This window comes from Dermochelys coriacea, chromosome 2 (assembly GCF_009764565.3).
Source record: "Dermochelys coriacea isolate rDerCor1 chromosome 2, rDerCor1.pri.v4, whole genome shotgun sequence".
NCBI lineage: Eukaryota > Metazoa > Chordata > Testudines > Dermochelyidae > Dermochelys > Dermochelys coriacea.
Genome location: NC_050069.1, coordinates 168,580,357 through 168,596,367, shown reverse-complemented (window position 1 = coordinate 168,596,367; position 16,011 = coordinate 168,580,357). Strand labels below are relative to the sequence as shown.

General features: G+C 40.4%; 1 protein-coding gene across 1 annotated transcript in view; it reads left to right on the top strand.

Moving 5' to 3' along the window:
* ABCA13 (ATP binding cassette subfamily A member 13) overlaps nucleotides 1–16,011 on the top strand; it is a 293,932-nt gene that overhangs the window by 187,163 nt on the left and 90,758 nt on the right. Inside the window, 1 exon segment of the mRNA XM_043507121.1 lies at nucleotides 7,365–7,473. Within this exon segment, the coding sequence (XP_043363056.1) occupies nucleotides 7,365–7,473 (109 nt within the window).

Below are 16,011 nucleotides of genomic sequence, written 5' to 3'. Positions count from 1 at the left end.
AAAAATAAAGGGAAAGTTTAAAAAAAATATTTGATAAGGGAAGGAAACCGTTTGTGCTTGTTTCATTTAAATTAAGACAGTTAAAAACCAGCATTTTTCTTCTCCATAGTTAAGTTTCAAAGCTGTATTAAGTCCATGTTCAGTTATAAATCTTTGAAAGAACAACCATAATGTTTGATTCACAGTTACAAACATTTCAGAGTTACGAACAACCTCCATTCCCAAGGTGTTCGTAACGCTGAGGTTCTAATGTATAATAATGTAATTTTAGAATCCTTGTGTTTAAAATTGGGAAAAATCCTAAGATATTTTAGTCAATTACTTTGTCCAGGATTGTAGTATTACCCCGTGCTTTGTGCAATTCAGTTTTAAATAACTCAAATGAGGGGTTTCCATCACTTCCCTTGGGAAACTATTTCACAGTCTAATAGAGCTCACTTTTTAAGACTATTTCCTGATAGTCAGCCTCCATTTTTCTTTATTTCCATTCTATTCCTACTAAAATCAATCTCAGAATTGGCTGAAGTAAAGTGAACTATCAATTGTGTTTTATTGATGGCTATTTCAGTCTTGTGATCAATATTCTTTTTTCTGAAAGCAAACAAACTAAAATATAGCAATTTCATTGCATTTAAAAGAGTAAAGATGTGGATGTCTAGAGTAGCTACTGCAAGAATAATAAAATAAATAGTACTTTGCACTTATAAGATACTCCTAAAATACTTTACAAATATGAGTAAGTATTATTCCCCTTTTACAGCAGGAGAAACTGCGAGTTCACGTCTTGCATGAGGTCACATAATAAGCCAGAGGCTTAGCACCCAGATCTCTCGGTTTCCAGACTGTTTTAACCAGTAAATCATTCTGTCTTGCACTGTACCTCATTACCAGAGGTTTTCCTGATTAACTGTTTGGGAGTGATCCATTAGAGGCAGAGACTGTAGGAGTAGTCCTCCATCTACCAAATTCAGACTTTTCTTAAGGCTTTTTGATGTGCACTGGAAAATTTCCAGAGAGGACACTGTAGAAGACTGGATGAGACCTACGGTCCAGTGTGGATTTAGGACTCTAAGAGATTTTAGTGTGTTTCCATTGGTTGTAAGACCTTCTTCAGACTACCTGAAAAATCTTTGAGGTTCATACAACTGTTCAGAGAACTTCTAGACCCAGAGTCCAGCAACATGAAGAGGAACAGCAGTCTCCCAGATGTGTTTCGGGGTCTCTGACTGACCTCTGTTTTGTGTTTTTGTTGAAACGAAGGGCACTGAAGAAGCCAGTTGCCTTGTAAGTTAAGGGAGCTGACCTTTGAATGTTAAATTGGAGCTGGATGGAAAGAAGCCCTGACCTTAAACATTTTATATAGGTTGGAAAGGGGATAAAAGCTGTGTTTTTGAAGTAGAGGTGAAAACATTTATCCAAGCCTTGCCCGAAACTACCAGCAGGAGCGGGAGGTTAGTTATTAAAACGGGACATGCAGACATCCCTTATCTGAAGTTTGGTTTCACACTTTTGCCAAAAAAACCCCAACTGTTTACATTTTATTTTTTGGTTCTCCATGACTTCTGCAGTGGCAGGGCTGGAGGAGTTGTCAGCTCCAGGGCCGTCAGAGCAGGGTTCCCAGGGCTGAAGCAGCATGGGGTGGGGTGGTCAGCCCCTGCCACAGGAGCAGCATTGGGGCTGGAGCAGCTGCTGCAGTCAGCCCTGGGGCTGTCAGAGTGGCCAGCTATGGGGATGCCAGAGCAGTTGCCCCCAGGGCTGCCAGAGGAGTGGCTGGTGGCCTGCCCCAGGGCCACTAAAGCAGCTGGCTGGGGGTTGTCCCCAGGGCTACTAGAGCAGGGGTTGCCAGTGCAGTGGGCCCTGGGGCCTGCCAGAGCAGTGTCTGGTCCTGGGGCTGGAACATAGGCCTGTAACACCTCTTTCCCGCCCGTCCCCCACAGCACTCCCACTGTTAGTTCCCCATCCCATAAGGTATTTTTAGTGAAAGTTAGGAACAGGTCATGGGCTTCCCTGAATTTTTGTTTATTGCTTGTGATCTATTCCTGACTATTACTAAAAATACCTGTGACAGAATCTTAACTTTATTTATGTTCCCCCAAATTTCTTGCAGCTTTGAACTCTTGACTTGATCAATGCATAATTGGGCACTTGAGTCCAAATGGCTACAATATACTGTGTTTCTCTGTCGCTGTTTTTGTTTGTTTGTTTTGGCCTTTGGCACCTACTCCACCTGTCATCAGCAGAAGAATAAATTATAGTTATACTGTTAGTGAGTAAGCTTCATTTTTCAGAGCCAACTTAGTAGTGCATTAGACTTATAAAGGGCTCTATGTTATCTAAACTACCTCCTTGAAGTGGCTTTCGACTGATGTAGTGTCAAATTATTGCATTAACCTTTCAATAATTAATGACCAGTCTTTGACCTTTTGGGCCTGTTCACAAGACAGTGAATGTACCATTTCCATAGGCTTTTATGAACGAAAATGGGAAATTTGCATATGAAGAGACTTACTGTACGATTCATTACACAGCAGAAAACCTCTGAGTCCTACACAAATTATTCCTCTGCACTGCAGGATGTACATGACAACTAACTTCCCACTCCAGTTTTAACAATACCCAGCCAAAACATGGAAGATGACTAGCACCTTAAATGCATCTTGTTCCAGGTATGAGACAAAAATACACCCACAGTGTGTATCACATACCAAGCATGTTTGAAAAAACTCTGGCATTCAACATTCAAAGATGACTCATGGAACAGGAGTGTGTAGTGGAATTCAGTAGCTCATCCCACCCACACCTGCCCCTTCCTTAGTTGTATTGCATGTTCATTGTCTCTGTAATCTGACCTATAAAGTGCTTGTTGCAAGGTGGCTTGCTCTTTTAAGGGTCAGAGGGCTGGGGTCAGCTAACTCTAGTTTCTAAGGAGGCACACCTGAGCAGGGGTCGGGCGATTCCCCTATAAAAGCAGCAGGATGCTTCAGGGAGAGGAGGACGCTCAAGGAGAGACAACCAAGGGAAATAAGCAGCAAGAAGGGAGAGTTTCCTGTCGTGGTCCCTGATATGAGGAAGGGTATGGCTGGATAGAAAGCCTGTCTGGAAGTTTGATTTCTATTTGGAAAGAAGGCCTGAAGGCAGGTCAAGCCTTGCATCTTCTCCAGCTGCTCAGACAGAAGGGAGAGACTGTGCCCAGCTTAAGACTCATATGAAAGAATTCTTTGTGTTTGTGAATTTCATGTGAATAAAATCAGACCCTAGGGAGGGCTATTGTCATTGGACTTGTGAAATCCTGTGTGGAGTTTATTTAAGAAGCCCCTTGAGGAGGGAAACTGAGGCAAGAGGCTGCTTCCAGGGTTGCGATGAGGAGGCACGTGCAAGGCGGATGACCCATTGACAGTGCTATATAAGTGCTAAGATTCATATTCAGACATGTATATAATTTATTGTACAAAAACATCTGAAAAGCCTAAGCAACCCTAAAGAAAGTTTGAGTTCTTGTTGTGGTCTGTAATTACGAATTTAGGGGTCATCCCCCAGATAGTTCTTTCTGTAGTTTGACCTTACCAAGTTGTCACAGGTTCATGGAACTGAGGCAATATGAAATCAATTAGATCCCAAAGTGGTAGCCTGTGCCTATTCACCATATAATTGTAACATGGGAAAAAAATGTTTCTCGCTATGGAAGAAATTTGTCGGACTATGAGTGGAAGATAAAATGATGTAAATTCACAATTTAATAGCATTTATCTAAGGAACACCCAACTGCTCTTCTCAAAGGCAGTAGAATTCCACTGCAGATGAATTTTACTCATAGGTACTCAAGAGGGAGCGAGAGAGACACAACTTTTAATGAACCAAGTAAAATATAACCATTCAAGAACACTTGGCATAAAAGAAAACATAGATGGTAAGAGCATTGTTGGGACACAGTACTCTTAGGAACTCTCCTGGATATTAACTCTCTTTGTCCGCTGAGACCACCCCTGTCAGGGGAGAACATGTACAGTAACATTGGCAAAATATCTGCTGTCCTTCAAAGCGTCCTTCAAACTACTGCTCCCCCTGTCATATTTGTAGAAATATACATATATAGGAATATATGCATATATATAAACACACATCTAAGTATTTGTATGGTCCTTATCCCTGTAATATCTGAGCACCTTATAGTTCTTAATAGTATTCCTTTTTACAGATGGGGAACTGAGGTATGTGAATAAATTAATCTATAATCACACAAAAAGTCAGACACAGTTAAACAAGATTAAATAGGAAGAGGAAGTTACAGAGACAAGACTTGGACCCAGCTCTCCTGAGTCCAATTCTAATGCGCTATTCCCTCAATCATGCTTGCTACCCGTGATTAGGTTCTACCAACTTTGAAAGTTAAAACTGGTCCTGTGCTAGAAGGGAGATTTTTCCAAGGTTTGGCATGTCAGACCCAATTAGAAAACCAAGATTAATCAGCAGTTTCCTACCCCATCTTTCACCTCACCTTAAAAAATGTTATCCACATGGCAGTGTTTTGTCTAGCAAAGCTGCATGTTGTTTTGGATGGAACTAAATACCAATACCTCTTTTTCAATGTTGTGGTTGCTTGGTTCAAAATTAGTTGTGCTCAGGCTTTTGAAAAAGAACCAGATGCATCCTCTGATGAAGATAATAACATCAAGGACTTTTTTCTTTTTGCCAGATTATAAATGTTTAAATATTTTGTTTTAATTTGGTTATTTCCTGATGGCCTGACTCAGTTACATAATTTTATCGCACTCTTGGATGAAGAATGCTGTGAATGCTTTGAAGATGCTGTGATTCTAATTACTGGGCAGGACTTCTAAATGTATTGTTAAAGACAATGCTTTATTGTAATTTTTTTGCTTTGCTTATTATTTTGGTTACATTATGAAATTTACTAGGATATTCTGTGAATACTTATTGAGACCTCTCCCCTGCCTCCAATTAACTGAGGATGTGTCAGCAGAATCTTGCATTATTGTTTTTTGTAATTGCTTCTTTTTTCTTTACAATGTGCATAATTGAAATGGGTTCCATTACGTATGTTAAACATTCTTATTTGGGAAGATTTTAGCAGAATAGACAGAGGAAGAAATGGGATGATGTGTGGGGGAATTGGCTCCCCTTGCTAGTTCAGTTTTGATTCTGTTCTGGCACATGGTTGCACAGGTGACCAGGAAGTGCAGAGATCTGAAAGTTAAATATTTGGAGACTGTTTCTGCACTTTTAGTAGGTCCCGGGCTTGCTCTTTTTCTGAACCAATAGGGGGTCACCTGCTGATTAAATAATTGTCAGGTCTCAGACTGGAACATAGAAGAACCCTATGAGCCACAAAACAATCCCCAATTCATAATTCTTTACAGTCAGTAGCTGCACACTAGAGTTAGCTATACTCTAGAGCAATGAGATAATTATTTTTCCTCCAGAAATGAGACCTTTTTGTAAATAAAGATTCTCTCATCTGTACAAATAAATATTCCCTTTGTGTAAAGAAGTTAAAATTGTTGCGATCTAGTGTCCTTTGGTGGCCTATGTGAAATGCGTTGGTGAGGGTCATCTGAGTTCCTATGGACGGGTATCCACCAACAACCCCAACTATAAATGGACCACTCATTACCACTTTAGTTGGTGGTATCATCTGAAAGAGCATGGAGATTATGCTGTTTTCTCACCTCTTCTTTCTCAAGAAGTGGCAATTCCATTAAAGGCTGAGGCATATTGGTCAGGCTGTGTGACAGAAATGGGTGCTACCTGTTGGGTTGTGCCATAAAGGTATTACTCTGTTGGGGAAATGTAGAGCTGCATTGTTCAAGAAGGTATTGTACCCAAGCTCTGGCACACTGCTTCCCAGAAGTCCTCATTGGGCAGGGGTGGGGTGGGGTGGGGGGAGCATGTTTCAACACCCATTAAGGGCAGTATTCATGCTTTTCTATGCTATTGGCCTCATTCCTCCATGCCCCATATGGAGTGGCTAGCATAATTAGTTTCATGCAATCCCTGCCTTTGAGTCCTCCTTTCCACCTCCCCTTTTCTTGAACATAAGGTCAGAGCACATTTTATTGACAATTGTTGTGTTTTTCTGTTGCTTGCAGATCTCATTTTGAAATCTCAAAAGTAAAAAGTACCTCAAAGTTTTATTGTTTTCTAAATTCTCCCACTGGGTTTCAAATTAAACCAATTAATGTTCCCTTTTCAGCACAAACAGGAGAGTTATGTGTTTCATGTATATTAGACCTGGCATGATGTAAGGGGCTTGTCAGGGTTCCCTCTGAACTTTAGGGTACGGACATGGGGACCCGCATGAAAAAACCCCTAAGCTTATTTTTACCAGCTTAGGTTAAAAACTCCCCAGGCACAAATTCTCCCTTGTACCTTGGATTTAAGTAATGCTGCCACCACCATGTCATTTAACAAAGAGCCAGGGAAAAGAACCACTTGGTGTTTCTCTTCCCCCAGCAATCCCCCCAAGCCCTTACACCCACTTTCCTGGGGAGGCTTGAGAATAATATCCTAAACAATTGGTTACAAAATCATCAAAGACCCAAACCCCTGGGTCTTGGAACAATGGCAAAATCAGTCAGATTCTTAAAAGAAGGATTTTATTTAAAGAAAAGGTAAAAGAATCACCTCTGTAAAATCAGGATGGTAATTACTTTACAGGGTAATCAGATTCAAAACACAGAGGACTCCCCTCTAGGCAAAATTTTTAAAGTTACAAAAAAGGGATAAACCTCCCTCTAGCAAAGGGAAAATTCACAAGTTGAAAACAAAAGGTAATCTAATGTGCCTTGCCTTATTTACGTACTCTTTTTATAATATCAGAGACTTGTACAGGATGGTTTATAGGAGAATGAGTTTTTTTGACCTGATGCTTCTCTGCTTTCCCCAAAGAACACATCACAAAGCCTCCCCCTCCCCAGATTTGAAAGTATCTTCTTTCCCCATTGGTCCCTTTTGTCAGGTGCCAACCAGGTTATTTGAGCTTCTTAACCCCTTACAGGTAAGGAGGAATTATAGGCTACCCTTAGCTATAAGTTTATGACAGGGCTGGTTTAGATGATCCACTAAACCATGAGTTCTCTTCCCTTTCCTTTGCTGCTAGTTGGATGGAGAGCCCTGGAATGGAAAGGGTTTACAACAACTGTACTCAGCCAAAGGACCTCTACAGCTCATTTGATTCTGTTCCATCCGGACCACCCCATCCCATGCATGAGGCTCCTCAGAGGGACACATAGCTCTTGTAATCTTACATAATGTTGCATCTGAAATTTCCTAAAATTCCAGGGTATTAGGATCTGGGGTCTTGGTTCAGGACCCCTTTCATTTAACATCTCTGTTTTCTCTCTTAGGTGTGGTACAGTCAGAAAGGTTTCCATTCACTGCCGTCTTACTTAAATCAACTCAACAATCTTATTCTGTGGATGAATTTGCCTCCTTCTGTGGACTGGAGACAGTATGGTAATATTTTTCAAATCTCTATTCAAATGTGCATCCATCTCTTTCTAAAAATGCAGATTTAAAAAAAAAGAAAAAGTAGTAAAAAATGGAAATCAAATTAAGTAGCAGTGTGAAAACATGTGGAGATGTTTAAAGTCCCCCAGAAGGGCAGAAGTAGACTTGCATACTTTCAGGGAGGTTATAAGATGAGGGTCCCATAAAATAATAATGTAAGTAAGAGGTTGTATGTGGTGTTGAACTGATTTATGTATATATTGTAATAATCAAAAATTACTGTGTTCCAGAATTATTTAATTAAAAGTTTTAAAATTCAAAATATTTATTCTATTTTGAATCATAAGCATTTTCAAATATCAGACCATTTTGAAAGTGACATTGCATGTTGGGTCCAAAACTAAACCGGAAAGAGAGAGAGAGAGATTGTGATAGGTTCTGAATGAAATCTCCTGAATCTGAATGAAAACCAGACTTTTGGGTTATTTGAAATCCAAATGGACACTTTCCTTATAATGAGCCAAATCGAAACACCAGATCCAAAGATTCCTGAATTTTTGGGGGCACTGAAATCTGGATCCTGTTCTGCATTTTGCAGCTTTGGTCCATCTCTACCCAGATTCTATTTTCTCTTTCTTTCATGAGGTCCCTCACAAAGGAACAATTAGCTTGGCTTGGAGAAAATTAAAAGTAGGTTATCGAAAGCCACAAAAGTTTACATTTTACCTATTTTATTCATCAGGACTATTTTGCAATGGTTGCAGGTAGAGCTAGTTGGAATGTTTTGACCAGGTCTAGTTAGGGTTGATGGTTTGTATTCTGGTAGCAGAAGACATCCCAGTCAGGACTGGGACCCCATTCTGTTAGGCATTCTAGCCTATAGATCTAGAAGTGCTCAGTGAGATTTGGTAGACTTTCTCCAAACTATGGATGGAGAAGTCAGTGCAAGGTAGTCAAATGGATTGGGGTAGTTTTGTGCTCTTTTAAATGAGGAGAGGATGCATAGTAGGAAAGGTTCGTGGGAAATATGTGGAGTCTTTGAATGACTACTACATTAAACTGGCCCAGTTTCTGTCGTCTCCTGGTGGTATATGCTGGTTAAACATCCCTACAGGTAGTTCATAAGCTGGAAAGCACTGTATTTATTACCATAATGTGTGTCTATGGCACAGGCACAAAAAGGATGGGTTGATCATGCTGTAGAGACTCAGTGGAGGAGAAAGGGACAGGATCATCTTTGAAAGAGAAAGTATGTATAAAAGTCGATGGAGATTTTCAAAGGCACTGTCATAAATATAAAGGGAAGGGTAAACACCTTTAAAATCCCTCCTGGCCAGAGGAAAAACCCTTTTACCTGTAAAGGGTTAAGAAGCTAGGATAACCTTACTGGCACCTGACCAAAATGACCAATGAGGAGACGAGATACTTTCAAAAGCTGGGGGAGGGACAAACAAAGCTCTCTCTCTCTCTGTCTGTGTGATCCTTTTGCCGGTGACAGAACAGGAATGGAGTCTTAGAATTTAGTAAGTAATCTAGCTAGATATGCGTTAGATTGTGATTTCTTTAAATGGCTGAGAAAATAAGCTGTGCTGAATGGAATGGATATTCCTGGTTTTGTGTCTTTTTGTAACTTAAGGTTTTGCCTAGAGGGATTCTCTATGTTTTGAACCTAATTACCCTGTAAGGTATTTACCATCCTGATTTTACAGAGGTGATTCTTTTTACTTTTTCTTCTATTAAAATTCTTCTTTTAAGAAACTGAATGTTTTTTCATTGTTGTTAAGATCCAAGGGTTTGGGTCTGTGGTCACCTATGCAAATTGGTGAGGATTTTTATCAAACCTTCCCCAGGAAAGGGGGTGTAAGATTTGGGAGGATTTTTTGGGGAAAGATGTTTCCAAATGGACTCTTTCCTAATAATATAAGATGTTTAGTGGTGGCAGCGAAAGTCCAAGGGCAAAAGGTAAAATGGTTTATACCTTGGGGAAGTTTTAACCTAAGCTGGTAAAAGTAAGCTTAGGTGGCTTTCATGCAGGTCCCCACATCTGTACCGTAGAGTTCAGAGTGGGGAAGAAACCTTGACAGGCACAATGGGCATTTAGGCTACCTACTCCCATTCACTTTCAGCTTTCTCTTATTTTGGTGGAGAGAAACTCTGTGGAATTTGAGGTTAATGCTACAGAATACATGCAATTATTTTTTGGTGTAAGGCTGTTTGTGGGTGGAATAAGCATTTTTACAAGTACAGCTTTGTTGTCGCATCTCTGGAATGGGTTTTGATGACATCCGGTAGGATAGATTTAATAAACATGCAACTCTGAGGTAGAAAAAAAAACATTGTGTGCTTTCAGATAGGAGAGAGAAATTGAAAGTAATTTTTAGAAGTGGTGTTCAAAAGGTTACTAGGAATTATTGAATTTCCGGATGGTAGACTATTTCTTAACATTTTTGTTTACCTTGGATAACTCGAGACTCGTGTTTATGGAGAGTGCAAGGTATATTCTAGCATATTGCTGAAAAAGGAATACTTTTAGGAAACTTGTTGAGATGTGAATCCTTTCTTGCATTAATGCCACTTTTTCTGTTTTCAGAGGATAACATTTTCCTGTCAAGATGAATAGTACTGTTGAATTTCTTTCTTTACGTGTTAAGGGAATAATTGGACCTTTCAAAGGCAACAAAATAGATATTGTTTCACTGAAAAAGACTCACTAGAATATGAAAGAACATAGTTGTGCCTATAATGCCAAGCAGAGATGTGTAGGCATTGTGGTGCAGAAACAAATCTTGGGATAGGTTGATAAAGTGCTACTTGCCTTACTCCTGTGAGTAATCCAATTGACTCACATAAAACCAGCTGGATTAACACCTCTTTGGCATAGGTCTGAGTGACGTGGCTCATGGGTAAGAGGTTAATTCTGGCTTCCCCCCGTCCTTTCCTCACACAGGAGAGGAGCTGCTAGAATATTTGGGGAAGAGAATTCATGGGATGCCAGGGTTCTTCAGTAAGGTTCTGAGGACTAAGTTAGAGAGGTCTTTTCTTTTAGCTTTTACAGTTCCTTGTTTTGATTGATGGTTGCTCCTGATAAAAAGGCTTTGCTGACTTCTGCTGTGTCATCCCAAAATATTAGTCTGACTTTGACCTTACTAAGTTTGTGTGTGAATGGGGGTGGGGATGGTTTAGTGACCAGCAGAGATTTCCTATTGAATGTTGTCCAGCAGAATCAATAGCAATGGAATCTGGCCTCCCGCACCTCAAAAAGCTACATTCTTTGAAGAGATGTTGACATTTCTCCCCTGTTTAGATTCACAAATAGCAAATATTATTTCATTGTGGGAACAATTGCAAAGTGGGAATTTGTTAGTTTCACATAGTTTTAATATTTAGGCACTTGATTTGAGTAGATGTTTTTAATGATCAAGTGCATCTACAGATTCACATGGAGATTTTTGGATACTTTGACAGTGATTTTCAAACTTTTTTTTCATTTGTCAACCTCTACAAAATTTTGAATGGAGGTGTGGACCCCTCTGGAAATCTTTGATACAAGTCTACGGACCCCCAGGGGTTCGCGAACCCACGGGGGTTTACAGACCACAGGTTGCAGAACACTGTCTTGTGGTAAAGGAGCAGCAGCTGACCAAAATCAAAGTCAAAGTATACCAGAGTTAATATATCAGTGGTCTATTCTGATATGGCAGTTCAGGAATATTTCACTATCTGAAAATAGCCTGTCTTCAGCATTTCTGTGGATAGCAACCAGTAGCCCTATAATGAGCCTAGATCTGTTTCCTCTTCTGTTTAAAAATAAACAAACACCACTGACAACAGCCCCCTTGCTAAGTCATCCATTTTACCAGAAGCTGCAGGTGTTAAAAGGGAAATAAATGTGATTGTCTTTCACCATTGGCATAAAAACTGATAGTATTGACCGATGCTCATGTTGGGTTACAAATTCTGTGAGGCAGCATGAAAATGAAAAGTTAAGCATTAAAAAATATTTTGCTGGTGGTGGGGAAGGGGAAATTCAACAGTAAAGGAAAATATGCTGAGTTTCTTCATAGCGCTGTGTTAGAGCAGTGCTTGGCACATAATTCAATGCATATAATATTTTGTTTTGTAACTTGTAGTTCATATATGCTGTATCCCCAGGTTTAGATAATATACTTATGTTGCTAAATAACAGTAAAGGGGGCAAGGAAAAAGACACAGGATTAAAAATATTTATGGTATGGAAGTGAAGAGGCAATATGTTTCCTTAGCTGTATTACAGTAGCACCCAAAATAAAGGTCAGAAGGGACCATTATGATTGTCTAGTCTGACCTCCTGCACGACACAGGCCACAGAATCTCACCCACCCACTCTTGTAACAAACCCCTAACTTATGTCTGAGCTACTGAAGTCCTCAAATTGTGGTTTAAAGACTTCAAGGTGCAGAAAATCCTCCAGCAAGTGACTCGTGCCCCACGCTGCAGAGAAGGTGAAAAACCCTCATGGCCTCTGCCAATCTGCCCTGGAGGAAAATTGCTTCCTGACCCCAAATATGGCGATCAGCTAAACCCTGAGCATGTGGGCAAGACTCACCAGCCAGACACCCAGGAAATAATTCTCTGTAGTAACTCAGATCCCACCCCATCTAACATCCCATCACAGGCCATTGGGCATATCTACCACTAATAGTGGAAGATCAATTAATTAATTGCCAAAATTAGGCTATCCCATCATATCATCTCCTCCAGAGTGCAAGCAAATAGGAAGGCTTATTCCCAGCCCAAGAAAGCTTACAATACAAAAAAGAAGGAAGGAAGGAGTGCTTGTCATATTCTCTGTTGATATCCAGTGGCCAGATCACATTCCTAGGTCACTATTCAAAGAACAGGAATCTGTAAGCACAGAAAGATTTGGGGTTTATGTATGTAGTGGCCATCTGTTGTAATCCTTGAATTAGGGTTGTAGCTTGTCTGTCTGTTTTAAACCTCATAGTGGGGGCTCATTGTAAGGCCAATATTATGTCCTCAATTATTTATTTAGGCTGAGATATTTTGAAGGAACCTAAAAGAATTAGGCAGACAATGCCCACTGAGTTTCAGTAGGAGTTGTCAACCGAACTCCTTAGGCTCCTTTGAAATCCCAGCCTTAAATCCTAAAACCAGGATCTCACTAAGACCCCTGTGCTAGGGACTGTGTTATCTTTGTCTGGTTAGTGGTGGGGAGGGAAGATGTCAATCATCAATGAGCTGCTCCTGTGAAATGCTCCATAAAATAAAAGTTGTAATTCACAGTAAAATAGAAATCTCATTAAATACAAACACCTCGCAAGAGCTCTTAGAAATTCTCATCAGAAATATAAATTCCCTCCAAAGGGAGAAATTTAAAGGAGAACCTGTAAAAACCTATGATAACCTGTCTCCATCACTGTTATAAACAAAATCAATCAATGGCTAGAGTGGAATGCCATTTACACTCTCATGAATAAAGAATTCCTAGCCTCTGCCACTTAGGGCTGATGCAGTCAATAATATTTTGGAGGTAATATTTTACATCCCTAGATGGACCCTTTCATCCTAAAATGATTCACAGACTATTTATATCAGCACTACTGAAATGTAGATACCCTTGGGTTGGGAAGTGCTGGGCAAGGCAGATAATACACAGTGCACTACACAACAGACAGAGCAGGGGAAATTTTTTCTAGGTAATGGACCATACCTCTCAAGCTGTCAATGCTCAAAAGTGCAACATGATGTATGACAGAAGACCAGAATGAGACACATAAAGTATATTACTGCAGGACATGTAAAAGGCTGCTGGATTCCTTCCTTTAGTGAAAATGACTTTCTCTGTAACCTTTAATTTCCTGAGTCATTATTTTTGAGATAAACTATTTAAAAAAGTGAGGGAACATCCTAACCTGTGTGGAACATAGTAAACTTTAAGACCCTAATGATTGTGTACCTAGAAATGAGGGCTCTTGAGTGGTATGTTATTTGGACAAACGCTTACAGTAAAGAAAAGAGCAATGAGATCAAAGGCTAGCCTAAGGCATCAGGGAAAGTACAGCCACAGAGGGACACATTTTTGCGGGTCCTCTGTACTTAGGTATTCTCTCAGGGATCAATGCCATAAGAGACAAACCTGGCTGGCTTACAGAGAGTAAATGAGCATGAAGACACACTAAAGCTAATACTTTCCCTCCAGCAGTGTGAAGTGTTACATATCATTGGCCTTCTAATTCTGTCCACAAAGCTGCAGCCTTTGTAACACCTGGCAACATGTTAAGGCCTGGAGAGTGGGAAGCTGGATTGTGTAAGAATTGAGCTGGCCAACAAAGTATAGTGCTTTATGCCATCCGTAGGAAGAAGGCAGGATCCATCACTCAAGTTAGACCTGGCTCTCTTTATGGTCAACAGAAGAAACACTCATGCACAGTTTTGAAATTGCAATTCCAAGTCACCTGCTCTTGAAACCTCCTGATCTTAGTGTGAAGCTACACATTTTGGACCAAAGTGGCAGTAAACTGCCAGTTAGAGGAGAGGTGATGGGGGACAGGTGGCCCCAATGGAAACTCACCAAAGCAGCCAGGCATGCAACAGGGTGGAAGCATGCAGACTGCTACACCCTTGAAAGTGTACAGCATGTGTTTCCCCTGTTTGAGCTAGCTGTGCTATCCCGGATGGAGAGTGTGGTGTCATGGTCTCCATCACCTTCACCATCACCCTCTCACTGTTCTCCCTCTCAGTCTAGCATCTTTACTAGCAATAGACCCCTCACTGCACGGAGGCTCCAAAGAGGGAAGGTTTCTTGTGCATCCTTGCAGGGCTGGACCCAATCTGGTCCTTGGTGAGCCAGATCCTCAGCTGGTATAAATCAATGTAGTGCCATTAAAGACAATAGAGTTGCACTGATTTATACCAGCATAGGATCTGGCCAAACATGTATGATGTTTGAGTAGATTATATTGGAGTCAATCTATTTTCATGCCATATAGAATATCTGCAGAAAGATAGATGTGTATGTGATATCGAAGGTAATTTTTCTTTTAAACCAATGTCTGTTAAGAGCCACAGTGTAATAGGTTCTATATGTTTCCCTGATTCAAACACCTTTGCCCATAATTACAATTCCACCTTTATAGAGAACTTATTTCTGCAGCTTTGGGATATCTTTTCTTTTAAAAGAATTACATGTACAGGATTGTGGATGTTCTTCTCTGTATGTAGAAGATCAGAGGCAACCGATGGGATTACCAGCAAAAGAATCCATAATGAAATTATCTTCATTCCCAGTGTGTTACTATTTCAGTGATGTTCTCACTGCAGAAATCATTTCTTTTTCTCCTCTCCTTGCCACGCTATAATCACATTTTTTCACAGTTCTTGTCTCATTTAGAGAACTGATTATAAAAGTGAGTTTAAAAAAAACACACACAACACAACAAAACAACAACATAAAAGCATGTTGGTGCAGCAATTTGCTCCAGTATTTGCTTTATCTTTTTAATACCATTAGTCTCCATAATCTCCATCATGATACCAGTTTAATCAGGAACACAGGTTATTGTGATTCTTTGTTAATTGAATGTATCTATTCACAAATGCACTGTTATGGTTATAGTTACTCTGTTACTAGAATTTTAATTATAAGACATGACAACAGCTGTAGTTGAACATGTTTGGCCCAGCTCTACCCTCTTTGACCCACACACTGAACTAAATGGGGCTGCATAAGTGGGAAGGCACAGTTTGGCCCCTGGGTATTGTGTATACATAGAAGGGCAAGAACTTTCAATCAGGCTGGAAGTATGACAAAAGAAAGATTTTTGGGAATCCAGGTGACTCTTGCTGGTATAAAAAATGGATCTGTATTATTATTAAAATAGTGACAGTGATTTTAAATTATTTAAAAAATCTGTATTCAAGAAGTAAAGTATTGGTGATCTACTCATGCAGCTGCTGTTCTATAATAGCTCAGCTGTCAGTCGTCATCAGCCAGTTCAGAATGTGTCTCTTTATGATTCAAAATGATTCAAGCCCCAAATCCTAGTCCCACCACAGAGTTGTGGGAGGGGACAGGGAAATATTCCTCCCTTCCAAGCCATGGAGTAATAGTGGAACTGCTCTGTGGTTGCTGTTTCAAACTCAGGGCTGGAATAGCCACTTCAACCCTTCATATCCTTACCTCCTTCCCCACTCATGCAGGGGTAGAGAATATATAGCCGATCTGCAGACGGAGGTACCATCTGTCCTGCTCCTCCCCCACTCCCTGCTGTGTGGCAGCAAACCAGGATCCCAGTAGAGCTTGAGTTCTGCAGTTGTGCGGGCTCTCCGAGTACAGCCTTTTTACAGAGTAGAATCACACTAGTTCCTAGCAGGAGCAACTGCCCATGCTCTCATGGAAATGGCCAGGATTTGTCATAGAACAATAGGGTTAAAAGGGACTACAAGGGTCATCTAGTCTAACCCCCTGCCGAGATGCAGGATTCGTTGGGTCTAAACCATCCAGGACACCTGGCTATTGAATCTCCTTCTGAAAACATCCAGCAA